Source organism: Fistularia commersonii, chromosome 2, assembly GCF_037954325.1.
Source record: "Fistularia commersonii isolate RoL2024-O1a breed Wild chromosome 2, RoL_Fcom_v1.0, whole genome shotgun sequence".
Taxonomy (NCBI): domain Eukaryota; kingdom Metazoa; phylum Chordata; class Actinopteri; order Syngnathiformes; family Fistulariidae; genus Fistularia; species Fistularia commersonii.
Genome location: NC_141285.1, coordinates 24,672,469 through 24,693,554, shown reverse-complemented (window position 1 = coordinate 24,693,554; position 21,086 = coordinate 24,672,469). Strand labels below are relative to the sequence as shown.

General features: G+C 44.9%; 1 protein-coding gene across 1 annotated transcript in view; it reads left to right on the top strand.

Moving 5' to 3' along the window:
• Positions 1 to 284: 284 nt before the first annotated feature.
• The window catches only part of LOC147236829 (uncharacterized), a 36,362-nt gene continuing 15,560 nt past the window's right edge, over positions 285 to 21,086 (top strand). The window contains exon 1 of the mRNA XM_086174567.1: positions 285 to 4,990. Coding sequence (XP_086030693.1) covers positions 4,925 to 4,990 — 66 coding nt within the window. The 5' untranslated portion in view covers positions 285 to 4,924. The remainder of the gene's footprint in view (positions 4,991 to 21,086) is intronic.

The following is a 21,086-nucleotide window of genomic DNA, read 5'->3' as shown; positions in this document are numbered from 1 at the left end:
CTTCACTTGACGTGTCTAAAGGGTTTGTGGCTTTTGTGGAGGTTAAAGATTTTAAAATAACTACACATTTAGTTGAAGGCCACGATTGTTTGTGTGTGTGTTTTTTTCTCTCCTTGCATTTCTATTTATTTTTACAAAGAAAAAGGCTCAGTTTGTTCTCCTCAGGGGAACCGGAGCGGATGTGTTGTTGCCAGATTGGTGGTGTTTTCGTATTTCTTCTTCTTCTTTTCTCCAGGTCACTCCTGTAAAAGAGATGTTGATATTAATGGGATTTTATCTTTAAAATGATTAAAGACAAAAGACTTCATGGGCTCATCGACACGTGTCTTGTTCAGCACGTTTGGGTTTTAACAAGTATGGCGTCTTTTTCCCAAATTGTCAGAATGATCTGGCAACATGATAGGCTGTGGCAGGAAGGACTTCCGTTCAACCCGGATCCTAAAAAAAAACGGCACCAACCTCTTGTTTTGGGATCTGATGTGTTCGCAAACGGTTTACTTCAGTTAGAAGACTGTTCATTTTGATACTTCAGTTCGACTGAAGTATTCGGTTTGCTCAGAGTTGAGCAGAACCTCGGTGTTCCTGAAGCCAACATGGAGAAAGAAACAGCCTTCCGGTTCTTCTCGCTGCTTTTCGCGGCGCCTCAGTGTTTCTCCTTCACCGTCAAGTCGCTGTACTTCAAGGAAGGAGCGGAGCTGCGGCTGAATCCGTCCATCTCAGAGGAAATGCGGGACATCACCTGGAAGCTGGACAGGAACCTGGTGTGCGAGTGGGTGAAAGACAAACTGGATTTGGTTTATTATCGGAGCTTTAAGGGCCGGACAACCTTGAACCTCAGTTCTGGGGAGCTGGAAATCAGGAATGCCACTAAAGAAGACGCTGGGATCTTCACACTGGAGCTCAACAACCGGGTTCTTCAGGATCAATACAGGGTCCAGATGATCGAGGAGGTACCGAAGCCCACGGTGAGCATCGATCCACCATCCTGTGGTCCTGAATCCGAGAAATGCACCTTGAGCTGCGACGGAAACACTGAGAATGTGGGACCTGTCAGCTACCTGTGGAGACTGGGAGATGATGAGTGGGATATTGACAGGAAAGCCATCACCGTCTACAACGGCAACATCATCCAGAAGGCTGAGAAGTTCTCCTGCAGGCTGAAGAACCCAGTCAGTCAGAAATGGAGCGACCCCTTGCAGAACCCTTTATTCCTTCCACCTCCACCACCTGTATATTTGGTGGTGGGTTTGGTTTTGGGTTTGATTTGCGTTTCTGTTTTGGTTGCTTTAACAATCAAGGGACGGAAATCCATCCACGAACGGATCAGTAGATGTTTCAGAAGAAAGACTGCGAAGGAAAATGGTTTAGAAGGTCCTCAAGTACCCCTGAAGGAAGGAGAACCGCTTCCAAACTCCGCCTAGACTCTTTGACGTAGCAGCAGACTCTGCCTTGTTTATACGACAGCATTTGCGTGTGTGTGTGTGTGTTTGTTATGCCCTTGGATTGTAGTCTTCTTTTTTAAACACGGACCTTCTATTTTTGATAAGAATGCATTGAATTTTTATGGTGTTTTCTTGTCCACTTGTCCCAAAATGAACACAATCGATAGATGACTAATGACCTTGTGGGCTCAGTGATGTGTTTCATGTTCAAAATGTTTCTGTTACACTCAGTTTGCGGTTCCGTTTACGAGTTTATTTCTACGAGTCGCCAGGATGACGTAACAGTGTCGCCATCTCATGTGGAGTTGTGCGCATGCGCCTTTCTTTCCTCCACTTTTTTTATTTTGTTTCCGCTTTTCTCCATCTTGGTTTGTGGACTCGGATTGCCCCTCAACGCGGTCGGTTGGGAAAGTTTTCGTCTTGGGGATCGGCCGATCGGACTGGTACCGATGTGTGTGTGTGTGTGTGTGTGTGTGTGTGTGTGTGTGTGTGTGTGTGTGTGTGATTGGAGTGTGTCATCAGCCAAGTGATTCAGCAGAATTTGACGGGGCCGCCTGCTCTGAGCACCCTCTAGCGGTGGGAGTGCGAACTGCAGCAGGTGTGTACGTGTGTGTTACGTTAAGTGAGGAAACAGAACACACTCTTTTCTGGCCCCTCACAAACGCTCACCTCCATCTTCAGCCTGGCTTCCAGGTCTCCTCCCCATAGCTCCACTGTGTGTTTCATCAGCTTCATTCCTCCGCTACAGGCCGCTGGAGGCTCAGTGACGGCGGCTCTGTCCCATTCACCGACGCACACACACATATTTGACTTTTTTTAGAATAGGAAATATCCGTAAAGAGGTCGGGAGAGTTTTCAGAGGAAGGTCTGCACGGGTAAACACACTCTCACACACACTTTTTCTAAATATGAGAAGGACTCAAGAAGATGCTCCGTATTTTCTTTGACGGGAACTTTCAGCGTCTTTTTGCGTGGGAACGCATCACGTGATGGCAAAAGTGCACCCGACTTTGTATTTTTCCACTAACACCCCCAGTGCACTAGCAATGACGTATCCCGAAGGCCCGGAGGCCCAGTCCAAGACACAGCCTGGTACCTAGTTGCCCACTTCCAAAGAGTGTGAAAAACAACTCCTTATTAGGAAGTAACCTTGACCATCGAGACAGTGGAATAAATCACTGCCACTCCCTGAGAGTGGGGCCGAAACCTCCTCATCTGCACATCCGACTGGACGCGGCTCAGCGGACGTCTAGAGAGGGCGAACGATCCCCTCGGGGTGACATTCATTACACGCAAGTGTATTTCTTGACCTCTAATTAACCACTCATTGCTTAATCAGTTCCTGACAGCTCTGATGTTTTTCTTGGATCACATCTGAACACACCGGGACAACAAGGTCCGGTCCCGTGGCGGAGGCCGCAAAAACGGACAAACCACAGTAACCATCTTCACTTGACGTGTCTAAAGGGTTTTGTGGCTCTCGGAGGTTAAAGATTTTAAGACGAACAAACGATTAGTTGAAGGCCAAGATTGTGTGTTTGTGTGTTTTCTCCTTGCATTTCTATTTATTTTTATAAAGAAAAAGGCTCCAATTTTTCTTCCCGGGAGTCGTCGCGCGTGGTTTGTTTGTTTGTTTAGAAGTTTATTAGGACAGTGTACAATTACATTAAGCACAGAGGCAGAGATGTTTGTACTAGATTGTAGCTCATAGCTAATTTCCATCTGTAGTCCTGGACAATACAAATATAAAACTGTGCAAAATAGACAATATATATAAAATGTACAGATAGGCAATAAAATAACTATACAATATATAAACAGGCAATCAAATATGTATTTTGCAAGTTGAAAGTGCTATTGTTGTGATATTGTTGTAATATTATGACTTTGGTCATCTGGGACCCGTCTGGTATTGTTAGTGTGAGCATGTTTGGTGCTGCAGAATCCTATTTCTAACGACCTGTGTAAAGGTGTGAAAATCAGTCATGTTCTTAAGATTTTCTGGAAGCACATTCCATTCTTTTATGGCTTTACAGGAAAAAGCAGACTTTCTCTTAGGAACATTGCAGTCTCCTCTAGACACCGACCTTAGCACTCGACTTGTGAGTTGGGAGCGAGGCTTGATGTAGGTCTTAAGAGGAGGCGGGGCGGCGTTATGGAAGATTTTGTGGACCAGACGGATATCAGAGTACCTGATTTAAGCCGCGTATATTAAGTTGATCCCGGATGTTCAAGTTCCAGTTGTATTTTGTTGGTGTTTAAAATTAAAGAACTGAACTCCTCTACGCCTCCACCATTATTTCGTCTTTGAGACGCCACATTGGTGACCCCGAACCGAGCATGTCTGAATCAGGTGAGGTTTGCGATTCAACTTCATCTACGGCGCCCCATCCAGCTCAGCTGGACCCGGCCGTCACGGCCGTGGATCAGTAGATGTTTCAGAGGAAGGACTGAGAAGGAAAATGGTTCAGAAGATCCTCAAGTCAACCTGAAGGAAGGAGAACAGCTCAGTAACCAAGTCTCTACAAAGAAGTAGAGATACTGACATTTCCACACTGCTGTCTCTCGTGTTGCACATTTTTGACATTTGAGCACTTTGTGTGTCTGTGTGTGTGTGTGTGTGTGTGTGTGTGTGTGTGTGTGTGTGTGTGTGTGTGTGTGTGTGTGTGTGTGTGTGTGTGTCAAACATGATAAAGCTCATACCATGAAGTGACAAGGATGAACTGTGTGGTTGAATTTGAATGATTTCATCATTTGAAGCTTCTTCCATCAACAGACACTGAACTCACACATAGTTACTTTTCATCCTTCCTTCTTCTTCATGTCCTCTTCACTGTGTCATCGCCAGAAATATATTTTACTGCTGGTGTTTTTATTCTTTTTCACCAGCGGGCTGCTTCAGAGTTTCCCAACAATGTGTCAGATGTTCACAAAAAGAGCTTGTTGCCAGATTGGTGGTGTTTCCTCCTTTCGTCCTCTCATGTCCAGGTCACTCCTGAAAGAGATTACCGATTTGAATGCTTGAAAAAATACAATGAATGAATTAAAAGATCTTCTTGCGTCTCCTGATGCGTTTCCTGTTCAGCATGTTTCTGTATTACCCGGTTTGCAGTCAGGTTTCAGGAAGTGTTTTTGTTCATTGTCGGAATTATCTGGCAACACCGCTGTGGACCGAGGAGGATGACGTCATGTGGCACCGCCACTTCCGGAGTTGTGCGCGTGCGCCAGCCCGCACACTCTCGCAACTCCACTGTTTAAATTTGTTTGTTGTTTTATTCATCTCCATGTGCCCGTCCTTCTTAAGGCAAGCTCTTTCAGTTTCCCCTCAGAAAAGACACGAACATTCTACATGTTTTTATGTCGATGTTACAAAATCAACATGCTCTAAATTTAGAATTACACTTAAAAAAACAACTGAGCTGCAGATGTTTGAGGTGTGCTGGTGGCCATGGTGAAGAACAAGGGAGATGTTCTTCTGACAAATGAAGCTGATGAGACACACAATGGAGCTACGGGAAGGAGTCGTTGAAGCCAGACTGAAGAAAGAGGTGAGCGTTTGTGAGCGACCAGGAAAGAGTGTGTCCTGTTTCCCCACCCGCCGCCACACACACCTGCAGTTCCAGCCCTCACCGCTAGAGGGCGCTGTAGACCCAGTAACGCCGCCCCCATCCCTTTCACCCACGCTGAAGTATGAGCGTGTGTGTGTTAAAGACTGCTTTTTTCCGATGCACTCTATACTCACGGCTCAAAAAAATCAAGGGAACACGACAAAAAAGCATCCTAGATCTTAATGAATGAAATATTATTATCAAATATTTTGTTCTTTACGCAGTTGAATGTGCCGACAACAAATCACACAGAAATGATCAAGAGAAATCAAATTGATGAACCCATTGAGGTCTGGAATCAAAATGTTAGTGGGTAAACACACGACAGGCTGATCCAACGTTGATGTAACGTCCTGAAAACGAGTCAAAATTAATCCGTGTTTCTTCCTAAGTGGACAGTTTGATTTCACACAAGTGCGTTCGACTTGGAGTTTCATCGTGTTGTTATAGTGTTCCCTTTATTTTTCTGAGCAGTATATAGTACATATTGTAGCGAGTCACAAATGTTGTGTTTATGTTGATGCTTGTTTTCTGTGTGATTTTGTGATTGCCGTGAATGATGTGGGTGTTTTTTGTTGTGCAATAAATTCTGTTTCTTTTTTTTATACACAAGGAATTGATGTGAGCAGTTTGTTATATTGCAGGCTCGTGTGGCGTAAACAGACGTTTACCATCACCAGGGTGTTTCTCTAACTAAAACGTCCTGCAGTGCTGTTGAGAGGAATGTTCAGAGTTCTGTTATTTCTTACTGGCTGTGAATGTGTTTTGGCTGGGAGCGGGGTGTGCAGGTGCGAGAGTGTTCGGGAGGCGTGAAGGTAATGTTTTTTGAGCTTCTGTCGTCGTAGGTTTTTGGATGTAAGTGTTCTGATAAAAGAAGCGCTTGTTTACCAACCACCGCAACTCATTGAACCCCTTCCGTCGGAGGATACGTCAGAGTGGGATGAGGTTTCTGGGCGTTCACCTGCAACTAAAGGCTTGTTTGTAAAGTTTGTCTGGAACTGCTCCTTTGCATCCTCAGAGCGATGGGCTCGTGGAACGATTGAACAGAAAAAACAGCTCTGCATCCTCACTGCAGAACATCAGTGTGACCGTGAGATATCACCTCCCTCTCATGTTACTGATCGAATACTGTGAAGTGATAAGTTCTTATCATTTGAACCCCTGCGCCTCTCACCGGTCCATAGAAACATTTTCATGAGAGAATGAGAATGAGAACAACTTTATTTATCCCGAAGGAAATTGCCATGCCAGAGTTTAAAGCAAAAACATAACACTAATAGATAATAGTAGGATCAAGGAAGAATAAGAAATACAATCAAATATAAATTGTCTTAACTGTTTTAAGGTCTTAACTACAAAGATTTGGAGATTCCCTGCGACTGAGGGAAGAGGAATTAAAAAGTCTGATAGCCATGCATGCATGAAACTGATCCCTGGTACAGAAAAGGTTGTTCTATGTTACATGACGTTATATTACAGTCATTTGGCAGACGCTTTTATCCAAAGTGACTTGCAATGTGACAGGAGAGGCCGAGAAACTTGACTTGAAGAAGCAGAGACAGAATTCCTTCCAGTGATACAGACAGTGAAACAGTTCAGGTGTTTGGGGACAGAAATGCATCAATCTTGTTTTGCAACGTTGAGATTTTTGAAATTGTTCAACCTCGATTTTTATCTCACCGCTATGGAGCCAACTTTGAACCATTGCAAGTGCCAGCTGACCTCAGAGCACTCTGTGTGTGTATGTGTGTGTGTGTGTGTGTGTGTGTGTGTGTGTGTGTGTGTGTGTGTGTGTGTGTGTGTGTGTGTGTGTGTGTGTGTGTGTATGTGTATTATATTCTCTGTGTTTTTAAATCTTTTTGCTGCTTCTGTGTTTCAGATTTCCATGATCCTAATGTGTGTTTAACGCAATCAGAGTTTGAGTGTGTGAAGTCTGAACAGAAATCAAAGCTGAACTTGTTTTCACAGGGTTTCTCGTCTTACATGTTGTCAGATAAAGGTGTGTGTGTGTGTGTTTGCTTTTTAATTGAAGTTATTCAATTCTTTATATGTTTTATTTCCGTCCCTTTTGATGAACACAATGTTTATGCAAACCCCGCCCTGCACTTTGTTCCCTTAAAACCTGTTTTATCTGTTTGGGTTCGTTTTAAGATCTGGGCGGGTTTTTATTAAAATATTGCAGATTTTTGAGTTGTGATTGGACAACAGACTGGCTGACCTGCCTGACAACGCTGCTGATTGGATGAGAGGGATATTACTTCTCTGACAGGTGAGCAGGAACGGATTAGACTTTAACTGTTCCTCTCAGGTAACGCCGCCATCCGACATCCAACCCAAGAACTTACTCAGACACTGACGTCTTCTGGATTTCACAGAGTTGAGCAGAACCTCTGTGTTCCTGAAGCCAACATGGGGAAAGAAACAGCCTTCTGGTTCTTCTCACTGCTTTTCGTGGCGCCTCAGTGTTTCTCCTTCACCGTCACGTCACTGTACTTCAAGGAAGGAGCGGAGCTGCGGCTGAATCCGTCCATCTCAGAGGAGATCTGGGCCATTGGATGGTTGGTGGACGGGAACCCGGTGTGCGAGTGGGTGAAAGACAAAGTGCCCAAGTATTACTATCCAAGGTTTGAAGGCCGGACAACCATGAACACCAGAACCGCGGAGCTGGAAATCAGAAATGCCACTAAAGAGGACGCTGGGATCTTCACACTGGAGCTCAACTACAGGGTTCTTCAGGATCAATACAGGGTCCAGATAATCGAGGAGGTACCGAAGCCCACGGTGAGCATCGATCCACCATCCTGTGGTCCTGAATCGGAGAAATGCACCTTGAGCTGCGACGGAAACACTGAGAATGTGGGACCTGTCAGCTACCTGTGGAGACTGGGAGATGATGAGAGGGAGACTGAGAGGAAAGACATCGCCGTCTCCAACAACAACCTCATCCAGAAGGCTGAGAAGTTCTCCTGCAGGCTGAAGAACCCAGTCAGTCAGAAATGGAGCGACCCCTTGCAGAACCCTTTCTTCCTTCCACCTCCATATTTGCTGGTGGTGTTGGGTTTGAGCTTTTTTCTTTTTCTGGTCGTTTTAGTTATTATGGGAAATCAAATCCATCCACAACTGGACCAGAAGAAGTTTCATAGAAAAAAAAAATGATGGAAAATGATTTCAAAGATCCTCAAATAACCCCAGAGGCAGTAGAACCGCTCACTAACCCAGCTTCGACTCCACAATGAACTGGAGACACTGACATTTTTTGAGCATTTCTTCAGAACATGGGGGGGTGCTCTTGGTATTTTTATCTTATATTTATCAGCAGACCTGCATCATATGCATCAAGAATGCATCACATATCCGTGATGTTCTCTTGTCCAGGTCACTCCTGAAACAGACATTGTAAATAAGAAATGAATTTAAATAAAAGGTTGTGTGTTTCATGTTCAACATGTTTCAGTTTTACTCAGTTTGCGTTTCCGTTTAAGCTCATTTCTTTGAATCGTCAGGAACAGATGTCACGCGTCCTCTGGAATTGTGAGCATGCGCCGTTTGTTCCTCCACTTTTAACATTTTCACTTTTTTTTCTGGTTTTCATCATCTTGGTTCCTGGACTTGGGTTTCCCCTCAACACCGTCGGTCGGGAGAGTTTTCGTCTCGGGGATCAGCTGGTCGGCCTTAGACCGGCCCAGCGGTTCACCAGCTCTGTGGAGCTTCAGCTGGAATGTGGAGAAAAACAGGCCGCTGGAAGAGGAGGTGAGAAGAGAAGAACATACAAGCCGTGTGTCCCATTGAGCTTTCGGGGAAACGGACGGGACAAGTGGGGTGGACGGACTGTGCGGTCAGAAGGAGTGCAGGGAATTTCATTGATGCTATGAATGCCACTCACTGTAGTTGTTTTAAGCGCATTTTAACAGTCAAAACGATCCATGCGGTGTTATCTTGATTTTCCATGTCTAAAGGGGGTTTTGTGGCTCCGGATGTTTTCTTCCCTGTGGGAATTCGGGTCCGACCGCTTCTCTGCAGACCCCTTCTTCACACTTTTGTTGTGTCCAAGTGGACGCGCAAATCACACACATAGATGGAGGCAGACGTAGAAGAGCTGAACTTCAAACTGTAACTTTATTTGCACGACTGCATTATTACACGGGCTTTCTGCGATCTGCTTGTGGTACAGAAGATGTGAACAAGGTCCTTTTTTTGGATCCTAACTGGCAGCTGACGTGCAGACACTGGATTTGGTTTTCTCTGTCGGAGTTCATTGATTTCACTGAAACTGTAGCGCCCTCTAGCGGTGAGAGTGGGAACTGTAGGCGCGTTGAGCTTCTACTGCCAGCACCGGGAAACACCAGGAATGTTTTTTTCTTATTTTTTTTTTTTTTATTGAACTTAAACAGTACAAACAAATATACATATCTGCAAATACACATGGCAAGGTAGAACTGAATGTCAATGTCAATGAAACAACCAGGGTCCAGATGATCGAGGAGGTACCGAAGCCCACAGCATGGATCCACCATCCTGTGGTCCTGAATCGGAGAAATGCACCTTGAGCTGCGACGGAAACACTGAGAATGTGGGACCTGGCAGCTACCTGTGGACACTGGGAGATGATGAGTGGGATATTGAGAGGAAAAACATCACCGTCTACAACGGCAACATCATCCAGAAGGCTGAGAAGTTCTCCTGCCGGCTGAAGAACCCAGTCAGTCAGAAATGGAGCGACCCCTTGCAGAACCCTTTATTCCTTCCACCTCCATATTGGGTGATGGTGTTTGTGGTGTTTGTGGTGTTGGTGGTTTTGGGTTTGTTTTTTTCGCAATTCGGAGATGACAATTTTTTTCAACCATTGGATCAGTACATTTTGAGTGGAAGAACTGTTTGGGAAAATAGTCCTGAAGTAATCCAGATGGAAGGAGAACAGCTCAGTTATCCAACCTAGAATCCACAAAGAACTGCAGATGCTGACCTTTTTTTTTCTACCTCAGAGCATTTCTGTGTGTGTGTGTGTGTGTGTGCGTGTGTGTGTGTGTGTGTGTGTGTGTGTGTGTGTGTGTGTGTGTGTGTGTGTGTGTGTGCATAACGTGATAGACTTCAGACCATGAAGTGAAAAGGATGAGGTTAAAAAGAGAGGGTCGGGGAACGGTGCAGTTGAATTTGAGTGATTTCATCATTTGAAGCTTCTTCCATCAACAGACACTGAACTCAAACATTGTTACTTTTCATCCTTCCTTCTTCTTCATGTCCTCTTCACTGTGTCATCGCCAGAAATATATTTTACTGTTGGTGTTTTTCTCCTTTTTCCCCATCGGGCTGCTTCAGCGTTTACTAACAATGTTCAGATGTTCACAGAAGGAACTCCACTTGTTTCCAGGAACTGCCGGTGTGTTGTTGCCAGATTGGTCGTATTTCCGCCTTTCGGCTTCTCTTGTCCAGGTCACTCCTGAAAGAGATTTTCGATCTCAATGGAGTTTTTCCTGCTTAAATAAATACAATGAACGAATTAAAAGATCTTCGTGGGTCTCCTGATGTGTTTCTTGTTCAGCATGTTTCTGTATTACCCGGTTTGCGGTCCGGTTTCAGGAAGTGTTTTTGCTCATCGTCGGGATTATCTGGCAACACTGCTGTCAGACTGAGGAGGATGACGTCATGTGGCACCGCCTCCTCTGGAGTTGTGCGCATGCGCCAACCCGCACGCTGGCGCTACTCCACTGTTTAAATTTGTTTATGGTTTTATTCATCTCCATGTGCCCGTCCTTCTTAAGGCAAGCGCTTTCAGTTTCCCCTCAGAAAAGACACGAACATTCTCCATGTTTTTAGGTCGATTTTACAAAATCAACATGCTCTTTAAGTTTAGAATTACGCTTAAAAAAACAACAGAGCTGCAGATGTTTGAGGTGTGCTGGTGGCCATGGTGAAGAACAAGGGAGATGTTCTTCGAAGGAATGAAGCTGACACACAATAGAGCTAAGGAGTCGTGGAAGCCAGACTGAAGACAAAGGTGAGCGTTTTTGAGCGACCAGGAAAGAGTGTGTCCTGTTTCCTCACCTTCCGTCACACACACCTGCAGTTCACACTCTCGCCGCTAGAGGGCGCTGTAGCCCCAGTGGCGGCGGCCGCTGTGACGTCTCGACACACACCGACGTATGAGTGTGTGTTTGTTTTAGATTGCTTTTTTTCCGATGGAAACTTTACACACTGCTCAAAAATATTAAGGGAACACGAAAAAAAAACACATCCTAGATCTGAATTAATGAAACATTATTATCATATACTTTGTTCTTTATGCAGTTGAATGTGACGACAACAAATCACACAAAAATGATCAATGGAAATCAAATTGATGAACCCATTGAGGTCTGGAATCAAATGAAAGTGGAAAAATACACGACAGGCTGATCCAACGTTGATGTAACGTCCTGAAAACAAGTCAAAATTAATCAGTGTTTCTTCCTTAGTGGACAGTTTGATTTCACACAAGTGTGTTCGACTTGGAGTTTCATCGTGTTGTTTAAGTGTTCCCTTTATTTTTCTGAGCAGTAAATAGTGTATATTGTAGCGAGTCACAAATGTTGTGTTTATGTTGATGCTTGTTTTCTGTGTGATATTGTGATTGCCGGGAATGATGTGGGTGTTTTTCGTTGTGTAATAAATTCTGTTTTTTTTTTTTTTTAATTTACCTGGAATTGATCTGAACAGTTTGTTATATGCAGGCTCGTGTGGCGTGGCTGTGGTAACAACAGCTATCGCTCATTAAACAGACGTTTACCATCACCAGGGTGTTTCTCTAACTAAAACTCCACACTAAACCGGAGCCGTCCTGCAGTGCTGTTGGGAGAAATATTCAGAGTTCTGTTATTTCTTACTGGCTGTGAATGTGTTTTGGCTGAGAGAGCGGGGTGTGCACGTGCGAGAGTGTTCGGGAGGTGTGAAGGTAACGTTTTTTGAGCTTCTGTCGTCGTAGGTTTTTGGATGTAAGTGTTCTGATAGAAGAAGCGCTTGTTTACCAACCACTGCGACTCGTTGAACCCCTCCGGTCGGAGGATACGTCTGAGTGGGATGAGGTTTCTGGGCGTTCACCTGCAACTAAAGGCTTGTTTGTAAAGTTTGGGGCCCTTTGAGAGACAGATGGAGTGCTCCAGAGAGCCTGGAAAGGGTCAGCTAGGGGGGAAGAGAGATGGTGGCCTCCAAAACACTGCGCCCAGCTTCAGCGGCTGGCGGTCCTGATGGAGAGGGTGGCGGTGGACATCGTGGGCCCGTTTCCTCACACGGACACAACAACCGTTACGTTCTGTCCGTCGTGGACTATTTCACCACACGGCCAGAGGTGTGTGCCGTACCGGACCGAGAGGCAGGGACCGTTCCAGATGCTCTGCTGGAGGCCATGTTTACCAGGTGCCTGAGGACGTCCACAATGACAGAGGACGAAACTTTGATTCAAGTGTGTTTTCTGCCATGTGAGAGCGTCTGCGGATCCTTTGCATCCTCAGAGCGATGGGCTCGCGGAACGATTGAACAGAAAAAACAAGAAAAAGCAGAGAAGAATTCCTTCCAGTGATACAGAAAGTGAAACAGTTCAGGTGTTTAGAGACAGAAATGCATCAAACTTGTTCTGCAAGTTGAGATCTTTGAAATCGTGTAACCTCGATTTTTATCTCATGGCTAAGGAGCCAACTTTGAACCACCACAAGTGTCAGCTGAACAGAGAGTACTCCGTGCATGTGTGTTCGTGTGTGTGTGTATTATATTCTCTGTGTTTTTTAACCTTTTTGCTGCTTCTGTGTTTAATCACAACCAACAGATTTCCATGATCCTAATGTGTGTTTAACACAATCAGAGTTTGAGTGTGTGAAGTCTGAACAGAAATCAAAGCTGAACTTGTTTTCACAGGGTTTCTCGTCTTACGTGTTGTAAGATAAAGGTGTGTGTGTGTGTTTGCTTTTTAATTGAAGTAATTTAATTCTTTATATGTTTTATTTCCGTCCCTTTTGATAAACACAATGTTTATGCAAAGCTCACCCTGCACGTCATTCCCTTAAAACCTGTTTTCTCTGTTCAAGATCTGGGCGGGTTTTTATTAAAACATAGCAGGTTTTGGAGTTGTGATTAGACAACAGACTGTCTGACCTGCCTGACAACGCTGCTGATTGGATGAGAGGGATATTACTTTACTTCTCTGACAAGTGAGCAGGGAATGCAGTTGACGGGATAGACTTTGATTGTTCCTCTTAGGTAACGTCGCCATTCGACATCCAACCCAAGAACTTAAACACTGAAGTCTTCTGGATTTCACAGAATTTAGCAGAACCTCGGTGTTCCTGAAGCCAACATGGGGAAAGAAACAGCCTTCTGGTTCTTCTCACTGCTTTTCGCGGCGCCTCAGTGTTTCATCTTCACCGTCACGTCGCTGTACTTCAAGGAAGGAACGGAGCTGCGGCTGAATCCGTCCATCTCGGAGGAGATCTGGGCTATTGGATGGATGGCGGACGGGGATCCAGTGTGCGAGTGGGTGAAAGACAAACTGCCTGAATATTACTATCAAAGGTTTGAAGGCCGGACAACCTTGAACATCAGGTCTGGGGAGCTGGAAATCAAGAATGCCACTAAAGAAGACGCTGGGATCTTCACACTGGATCTCAACCAACGGGCTCTTCAGGATCAATACAGGGTCCAGATGATCGAGGAGGTACCGAAGCCCACGGTGAGCATCGATCCACCATCCTGTGGTCCTGAATCCGAGAAATGCACCTTGAGATGCGACGGAAACACTGAGAATGTGGGACCTGTCAGCTACCTGTGGACACTGGGAGATGATGAGTGGGATATTGAGAGCAAAGACATCACCGTCTACAACAACAACATCATCCAGAAGGCTGAGAAGTTCTCCTGCAGGCTGAAGAACCCAGTCAGTCAGAAATGGAGCGACCCCTTGCAGAACCCTTTCTTCCTTCCACCTCCATATTGGCTGGTGGGTTTGGGTTCGAGTGTCTTTCTTTTTCTGGTTGTTTTAGTTATTATGGGATCGAAATTGAGCCTCAAAGGGACCAAAAGAAGTTTCAATGAAAAGAATTTGATGGAAAATGATTTCAAAGATCCTCAAATAACCCTTGAGGTCGGAGAACTGCTCACTAACCCAGCTTCGACTTCACAATGAACTGGAGACACTGACAATTTTTGATCTCAGAGCATTTCTTCAGAACAGGGGGGGGTGCTCTTGGTATTTTTATCTTATGCATCATATGCATCAAGAATGCATCATCTCGAGAAGATGATGGTGTGGGCCCGGATGAGCTTCAAACCTGCCAAATCTAGGTCGATGGTGCTCAGGAAAGGGAAGGTAGAAGACAAGTTCCGCTTCAACATCGCAGGTGCATCTATCCCTACAATCTCAGAGAGGCCAGTCAAGAGCCTGGGCAAGATGTTTGACAGCTCTCTCAAAGATGCAGCACCCACAAAGACAGCTTGCGTTGAGTTGGATGTCTGGTTGAAGTCTGTGGACAAGTCCGGTCTACCTGGAAAATTCAAGGCTTGGATCTACCAGCACGGCATCCTCCCCAGGATCCTGTGGCCGATCCTGTATGCTATATTGTTATGGTTGAGGACATATTGGTCTGCTGACGCACTCCTGCTCCCATGACCTCTTAATGCACTTAGTACAGCTTTAGTGATTTGGCTTCATGACTATCATTATAATATTATAGTCATAATTTGCTGAAGGCTAATAATGCGCTGAAAATGACTGAGCATGAATGTAAAGCTGTGCAAAGCTGAATTTTCATGTCGCTCAAAATATGCGCACCAACTGCCTTAACGCCGTCTCTGGAGCTTTTCCAGGGCTGACACGCAGACACTGTGTGCTCAGGTTCGTTTGAGAATCAATATTTTGTATTTTTACTAACATTTTCCTTTTTTGGATCCTAATTGGCAGCTGACATGCTGGCAGACATTTGATTTGGTTTTCTCTGTGGGAGTTGATTGATTTCACTGAGACTCTAGCGCCCTCTAGTGGAGAGATGGGGAATTGCCGGCACGTTGAGCTTCTCCTTCCAGCACCACTGCCTGCAGCTGCAGCTGCTGAAGGTTTCATAGCTGAGCTTTTCTCTTGCACTGAATGCACCGAGAAAATTTAATTTTCTCTGTAGCACTTCGTGAATTTCAGGTCACTCCTGAGAGAGATTTTCGGTCTCCATGGAGTTTTTCCTGCTTAAATAAATACAATGAATGAATTCAGAGATCTTCGTGGGTCTCCTGGTGTGTTTCCTGTTCAGCATGTTTCTGTATTACTCAGTTTGCGGTCCGGTTTCAGGGAGTGTTTTTTCTCATTGTAAGTATTTTCTGGCAACACCGCTGTGAGTACGAGGAAGATGACGTCATGTGGCACCGCCTCCTCTAGAGTTGTGCGCATGCGCCAGCCCGCACACTTTTGCTACTCCACTTTTTAAATTTATTTATTGTTTTATTCATCTCCATGTGCCCGTCCTTCTTAAAACAAGCGCTTTCAGCTTCCCTTCAGAAAAGACACGAACATTCTAAATGTTTTATGTTGATGTTACAAAATCAACATCCTCTTCAAATTTAGAATTACGTTTAAAAAACAAGGTGTGCTGGTGGCCATGGTGAAGAACAAGGGAGATGTTTTTCAGAGGAATGAAGCTGATGAGACACACAGTGGAGCTCTGGGACTGAGTCGTGGAAGCCAGACTGAAGGCAGGTGAGCGTTTGTGAGTGTCTAGGAAAGAGTGTGTTCTGTTTCCTCACCTGCCGTCACACACACACACACACCTGCAGTTCACACTCGCACCGCTAGAGGGCACTGTAGATTCAGTGACGGCGTCCCCGTCCAATTCACCGACGCTGTGACGTCACAAGACACTACGCTCTTTATGTGTGTGTGTGTGTGTGTGTGTGTGTGTGTGTGTGTGTGTGTGTTATGCTTTTGGATTGTAGTCTTCTTTTTTAAACACGGACCGTCTGTTTTGATAAGAATGCATTGAATTTTATGGTGTTTTCTCGTCCACTTGTCAAAAAATGGACACAATCAATAGATAACTAATAAACTTGCGGGGTCAGTGATGTTTTTCCTTTCTCTGGAAAGAAACACAGAAGGAACTCCACGTGTTTCCCAGGATCGTCGGTGTGTTGTTGGCAGATTGGTCGTGTTTCCGCCTTTCGGCTTCTCTTGTCCAGGTCACTCCTGAAAGAGATTTTCGATCTCAATGGAGTTTTTCCTGCTTAAATAAATACAATACATGAATGTAAAGATCTTCGTGGGTCTCCTGGTGTGTTTTTTGATCAGCATGTTTCCTCAGTTTGCAGTCCGGTTTCAGGAAGTGTTTTTGCTCATTGTCGGGATTATCTGGCAACACTGATGTCAGTCCGAGGAGGATGACGTCACATGGCATCGCCTCCTCAGGAGTTGTGCGCATGCGCCAGCCAGCACACTTTCGGTCCTCCGCTGTTTAAATGTATTTATTGTTTTATTAATTTCCATATGCCCGTCCTTATTGAGGCAAGCTCTTTCAGTTTCCCACAGAAAAGACACGACGAACATTCTACTTGTTTTTATGTTGACATTACAAAATCAACATCCTCTTCAAATTTAGAATTACCGGTACGTTTCAAAAACAAGGTGTGCTGGTGGCCATGGTGAAGAACAAGGGAGACGTTCTTCGGAGGAATGAAGCTGATGAGACACACAGTGGAGCTATCGGAAGGAGTCGTCGAAGCCAGACTGAAGAGAAAGGTGAGCGTTTTTGAGCGTCCAGGAAAGAGTGTGTCCTGTTTCCTCACCTTCCGTCTCACCCACCGGCAATTCACGCTGTCGCCACTAGAGGGCGCTGTAGCCCAGTGGCGCCGGCTGCTTTGACGTCACGACACACGCTGATGTACGAGTGTGTGTGTGTGTGTGTGTGTTAAAGATTACCTTTTTTACCTAGATCTGAATGGATGACATATTCTTATCAAATGCTTTGTTCTTTATGCAGTTGAATGTGCCGATAACAAATCACACAAAATGATCAATAGAAATCAAACTGATGAACCCATTGAGGTCTGGAATCAAAATGAAAGTGGAAAAACACACGACAGGCTGATCCAACGTTGATGTAACGTCCTTAAAACGAGTCAAAATTAATCTGTGTTTCTTCCTAAGTGGACAGTTTGAGTTCACACAAGTGTGTTCGACTTGGAGTTTCATCGTGTTGTTTTTGTGTTCCCTTTATTTTTCTGAGCAGTAAATAGTATATATTGTAGCGAGTCACAAATGTTGGGGTTTCTGTTGATGCTTGTTTTCTGTGTGATATTGTGGTTGCCCGGAATGATGTTGGTGTTTTTCGTTGTGTAATAAATTCTGTTTGTTTTTTTTTTAATTTACCTGGAATTGATCTGAACAGTTTGTTATATTGCAGGCTTGTGTGGCGTGGCTGTGGCAACAACAGCTAGTGCTCATTAAACAGACGTTTACCATCACCAGGGCGTTTCTCTAACTAAAACGCTACACTAAACTGGAGCCGTCCTGCAGTGCTGTTGAGAGGAATGTTCAGAGTTCTGTTATTTCTTACTGGCTGTGAATGTGTTTTGGCTGAGAGAGCGGGGTGTGCACGTGCGAGAGTGTTCGGGAGGCGTGAAGATAATGTTTTTTGAGCGTCTGTCGTCGTAGGTTTTTGGATGTAAGTGTTCTGATAAAAGAGGCGCTTGTTTACCAACCACCGCAACTCATTGAACCCCTTCCGTCGGAGGATACGTCGGTGTGGGATGAGGTTTCTGGGCGTTCACCTGCAACTAAAGGCTTGTTTGTAAAGTTTGTCTGGAACTGCTCCTTTGCATCCTCAGAGCGATGGGCTCGTGGAACGATTGAACAGAAAAAACAGCTCTGCATCCTCACTGCAGAACATCAGTGTGACCGTGAGATATCACCTCCCTCTCATGTTACTGATCGAATACTGTGAAGTGATAAGTTCTTATCATTTGAACCCCTGCGCCTCTCACCGGTCCATAGAAACATTTTCACGAGAGAAAGAGAATGAGAACAACTTTATTTATCCCGAAGGAAATTGCTATGCCAGAGTTTAAAGCAAAAACATAACACTAATAGATAATAGTAGGATCAAGGAAGAATAAGAAATACAATCAAATATAAATTGTCTTAACTGTTTTAAGGTCTTAACTACAAAGATTTGGAGATTCCCTGCGACTGAGGGAAGAGGAATTAAAAAGTCTGATAGCCATGCATGCATGAAACTGATCCCTGGTACAGAAAAGGTTGTTCTATGTTACATGACGTTATATTACAGTCATTTGGCAGACGCTTTTATCCAAAGTGACTTGCAATGTGACAGGAGAGGCCGAGAAACCTGACTTGAAGAAGCAGAGACAGAATTCCTGTGTGTGTGTTTTAATTGAGGTAATTTAATTCTGTATTTGTTTTATTTCGGCCCTTTTGATGGAATGCATTTTATATTCAAACCCCGCCCTGCACTTCGTCCCCGTAAAACATTTTTTATCTGATTGGGTTCCTTTTAAGATCTGGGCGGGTTTTTATTAAAATATTGCGGGTTTTTGAGTTGTGATTGGACAACAGACTGGCTGACCTGCCTGACAACGCCGCTGATTGGATGAGAGGGATATAACGGCCCGGCCCTTTGAGCAGGGATCGCAGTTGACGGATTAGACTTTGATCGTTCCTCTCAGGTAACATCGCCAGTCGACATCCAGCCAAAGAACTTAAACACTGAAGTCTTCCTGGTTTCACAGAGTTGAACAGAACCCCTGTGTTCCTGAAGCCAACATGCAGAAAGAAACAGCCTTCCGGTTCTTCTCGCTGCTTTTAGCGGCGCCTCAGTGTTTCTCCTTCACCGTCACGTCGCTGTACTTCAAGGAAGGAGCGGAGCTGCGGCTGAATCCGTCCATCTCAGAGAAGATCTGGGACATCACCTGGAAGCTGGACAGGAACCTGGTGTGCGAGTGGGTGAAAGACAAACTGGATTTGGTTTATTATCGGAGCTTTAAGGGCCGGACAACCTTGAACCTCAGTTCTGGGGAGCTGGAAATCAGGAATGCCACTAAATACGACACTGGGATCTTCACACTGGAGCTCAACAACCGGGTTCTTCAGGATCAATACAGGGTCCAGATGATCGAGGAGGTACCGAAGCCCACGGTGAGCATCGATCCACCATCCTGTGGTCCTGAATCCGAGAAATGCACCTTGAGCTGCAACGGAAACACTGAGAAAGTGGGACCTGTCAGCTACCTGTGGAGACTGGGAGATGTTCAACTGGAGAATGATACAAAAGTCATCACCGTCTACAACGGCAACATCATCCAGAGGGTTGAGAAGTTCTCCTGCAGGCTGAAGAACCCAGTCAGTCAGAAATGGAGCGACCCCTTGCAGAACCCTTTATTCCTTCCACCTCCATATTGGGTGGTGGCTTTGGTTTTGGGTTTGATCTGCGTTTCTGTTTTGGTTGTTTTAGCAATCAAGGGACGGAAATCCATCCACGAACGGATCAGTAGATGTTTCAGAAGAAAGACTGCAAAGGAAAATGGTTTAGAAGGTCCTCAAGTACCCCTGAAGGAAGGAGAACCGCTTCCAAACCCCGCCGAGACTCTATAAGGAACTGCAGACGCTGCTTTTTTTTTACATCACTGTGTGTGTGTGTGTGTGTGTGTGTGTGTGTGTGTGTGTGTGTGTGTGTGTGTGTGTGTGTGTGTGTGTGTGTGTGTGTTTGTTATGCTCTTGGATTGTAGTCTTCTTTTTTAAACACGGACCGTCTGTTGTTGATAAGAATGCATTGAATTTTATGGTGTTTTCTTGTCCATTTGTCCAAAAATGGACACAATCAATAGATGACTAATAACCTTGTGGGCTCAGGGATGTGTTTCATGTTCAAAATGTTTCTGTTAAACTCAGTTTGTGGTTCCGTTTAAACTTATTTCTACGAGTCGTCAGGATGATGTAACAGTGTCGCTAGCGACCCGTTTTAGTTTTTAAATGCATAAAATAATCACTTACAATTTTTTTATTGCATCAAGGCTTCTTGACTTTGTCAGGAACCTTGATTTCAACAAAAACATTTTTTTTCACTGCATTATAAAATGCTCTAGTTAAAATTATGTCGTTTGTAGTGTTAGGGTCGGTTTCGACCCGGGTATAAAAATAAGAGTACAAAGCAATAATTACAGCCAAAATTTAAATCATAAATGCATTGTCAGCCAACACGATGACAGCCACCTCCTCCCCCAATCATGTGAGCTTCTGGGGATGCTCATTTGTCCAGGATTGCTCCAAAAAAACAAAGCAAACAAAGATGAGCATGTCCAGTCACATCCTTGACATGACCGCTGGACTGCAGGGTCACAATATCACTTGTGACAATTTTTTTACCCCCTATGACTTTGGACAAGAACTCCTCAAGAGAGAACTTACCATGGTGGGCACAGTGAAGAAAAATAAACCTGAGTTGCCTGCTGAAATCGTGCAGTGAAAGACAGGGCTCTACTTTCCTCCAAGTTTGCTTTTACAGACACCACCACTGTTGTCTCATATTGTCCAAAAAGAAGACAGAATGTGATACTTCTGTCTACTCTTCACAAAGCCGCAGCTGTGTCATCACCGTCATCCTTCACCGTCACGTCTCTGTACTTCAAGGAAGGAGCGGAGCTGCGGCTGAATCCGTCCATCTTAGAGGAGATCTGGACCATTGGATGGTTGGTGGACGGGAATCCAGTGTGCGAGTGGGTGAAAGACAAACTGGATGTGGTTTATTATTCAAGATTTAAAGGCCGGACAACCTTGAACATCAGAACCGTGGAGCTGGAAATCAGGAATGCCACAAAATTCGACGCTGGGATCTTCACACTGGATCTCAACCACTGGGCTCTTCAGGATCAATACAGGGCCCAGATGATCGAGGAGGTACCGAAGCCCACGGTGAGCATAGATCCACCATCCTGTGGTCCTAAATCGAGAAATGCACCTTGAGCTGCGACGGAAACACTGAGAATGTGGGACCTGTCAGCTACCTGTGGAGACTGGGAGATG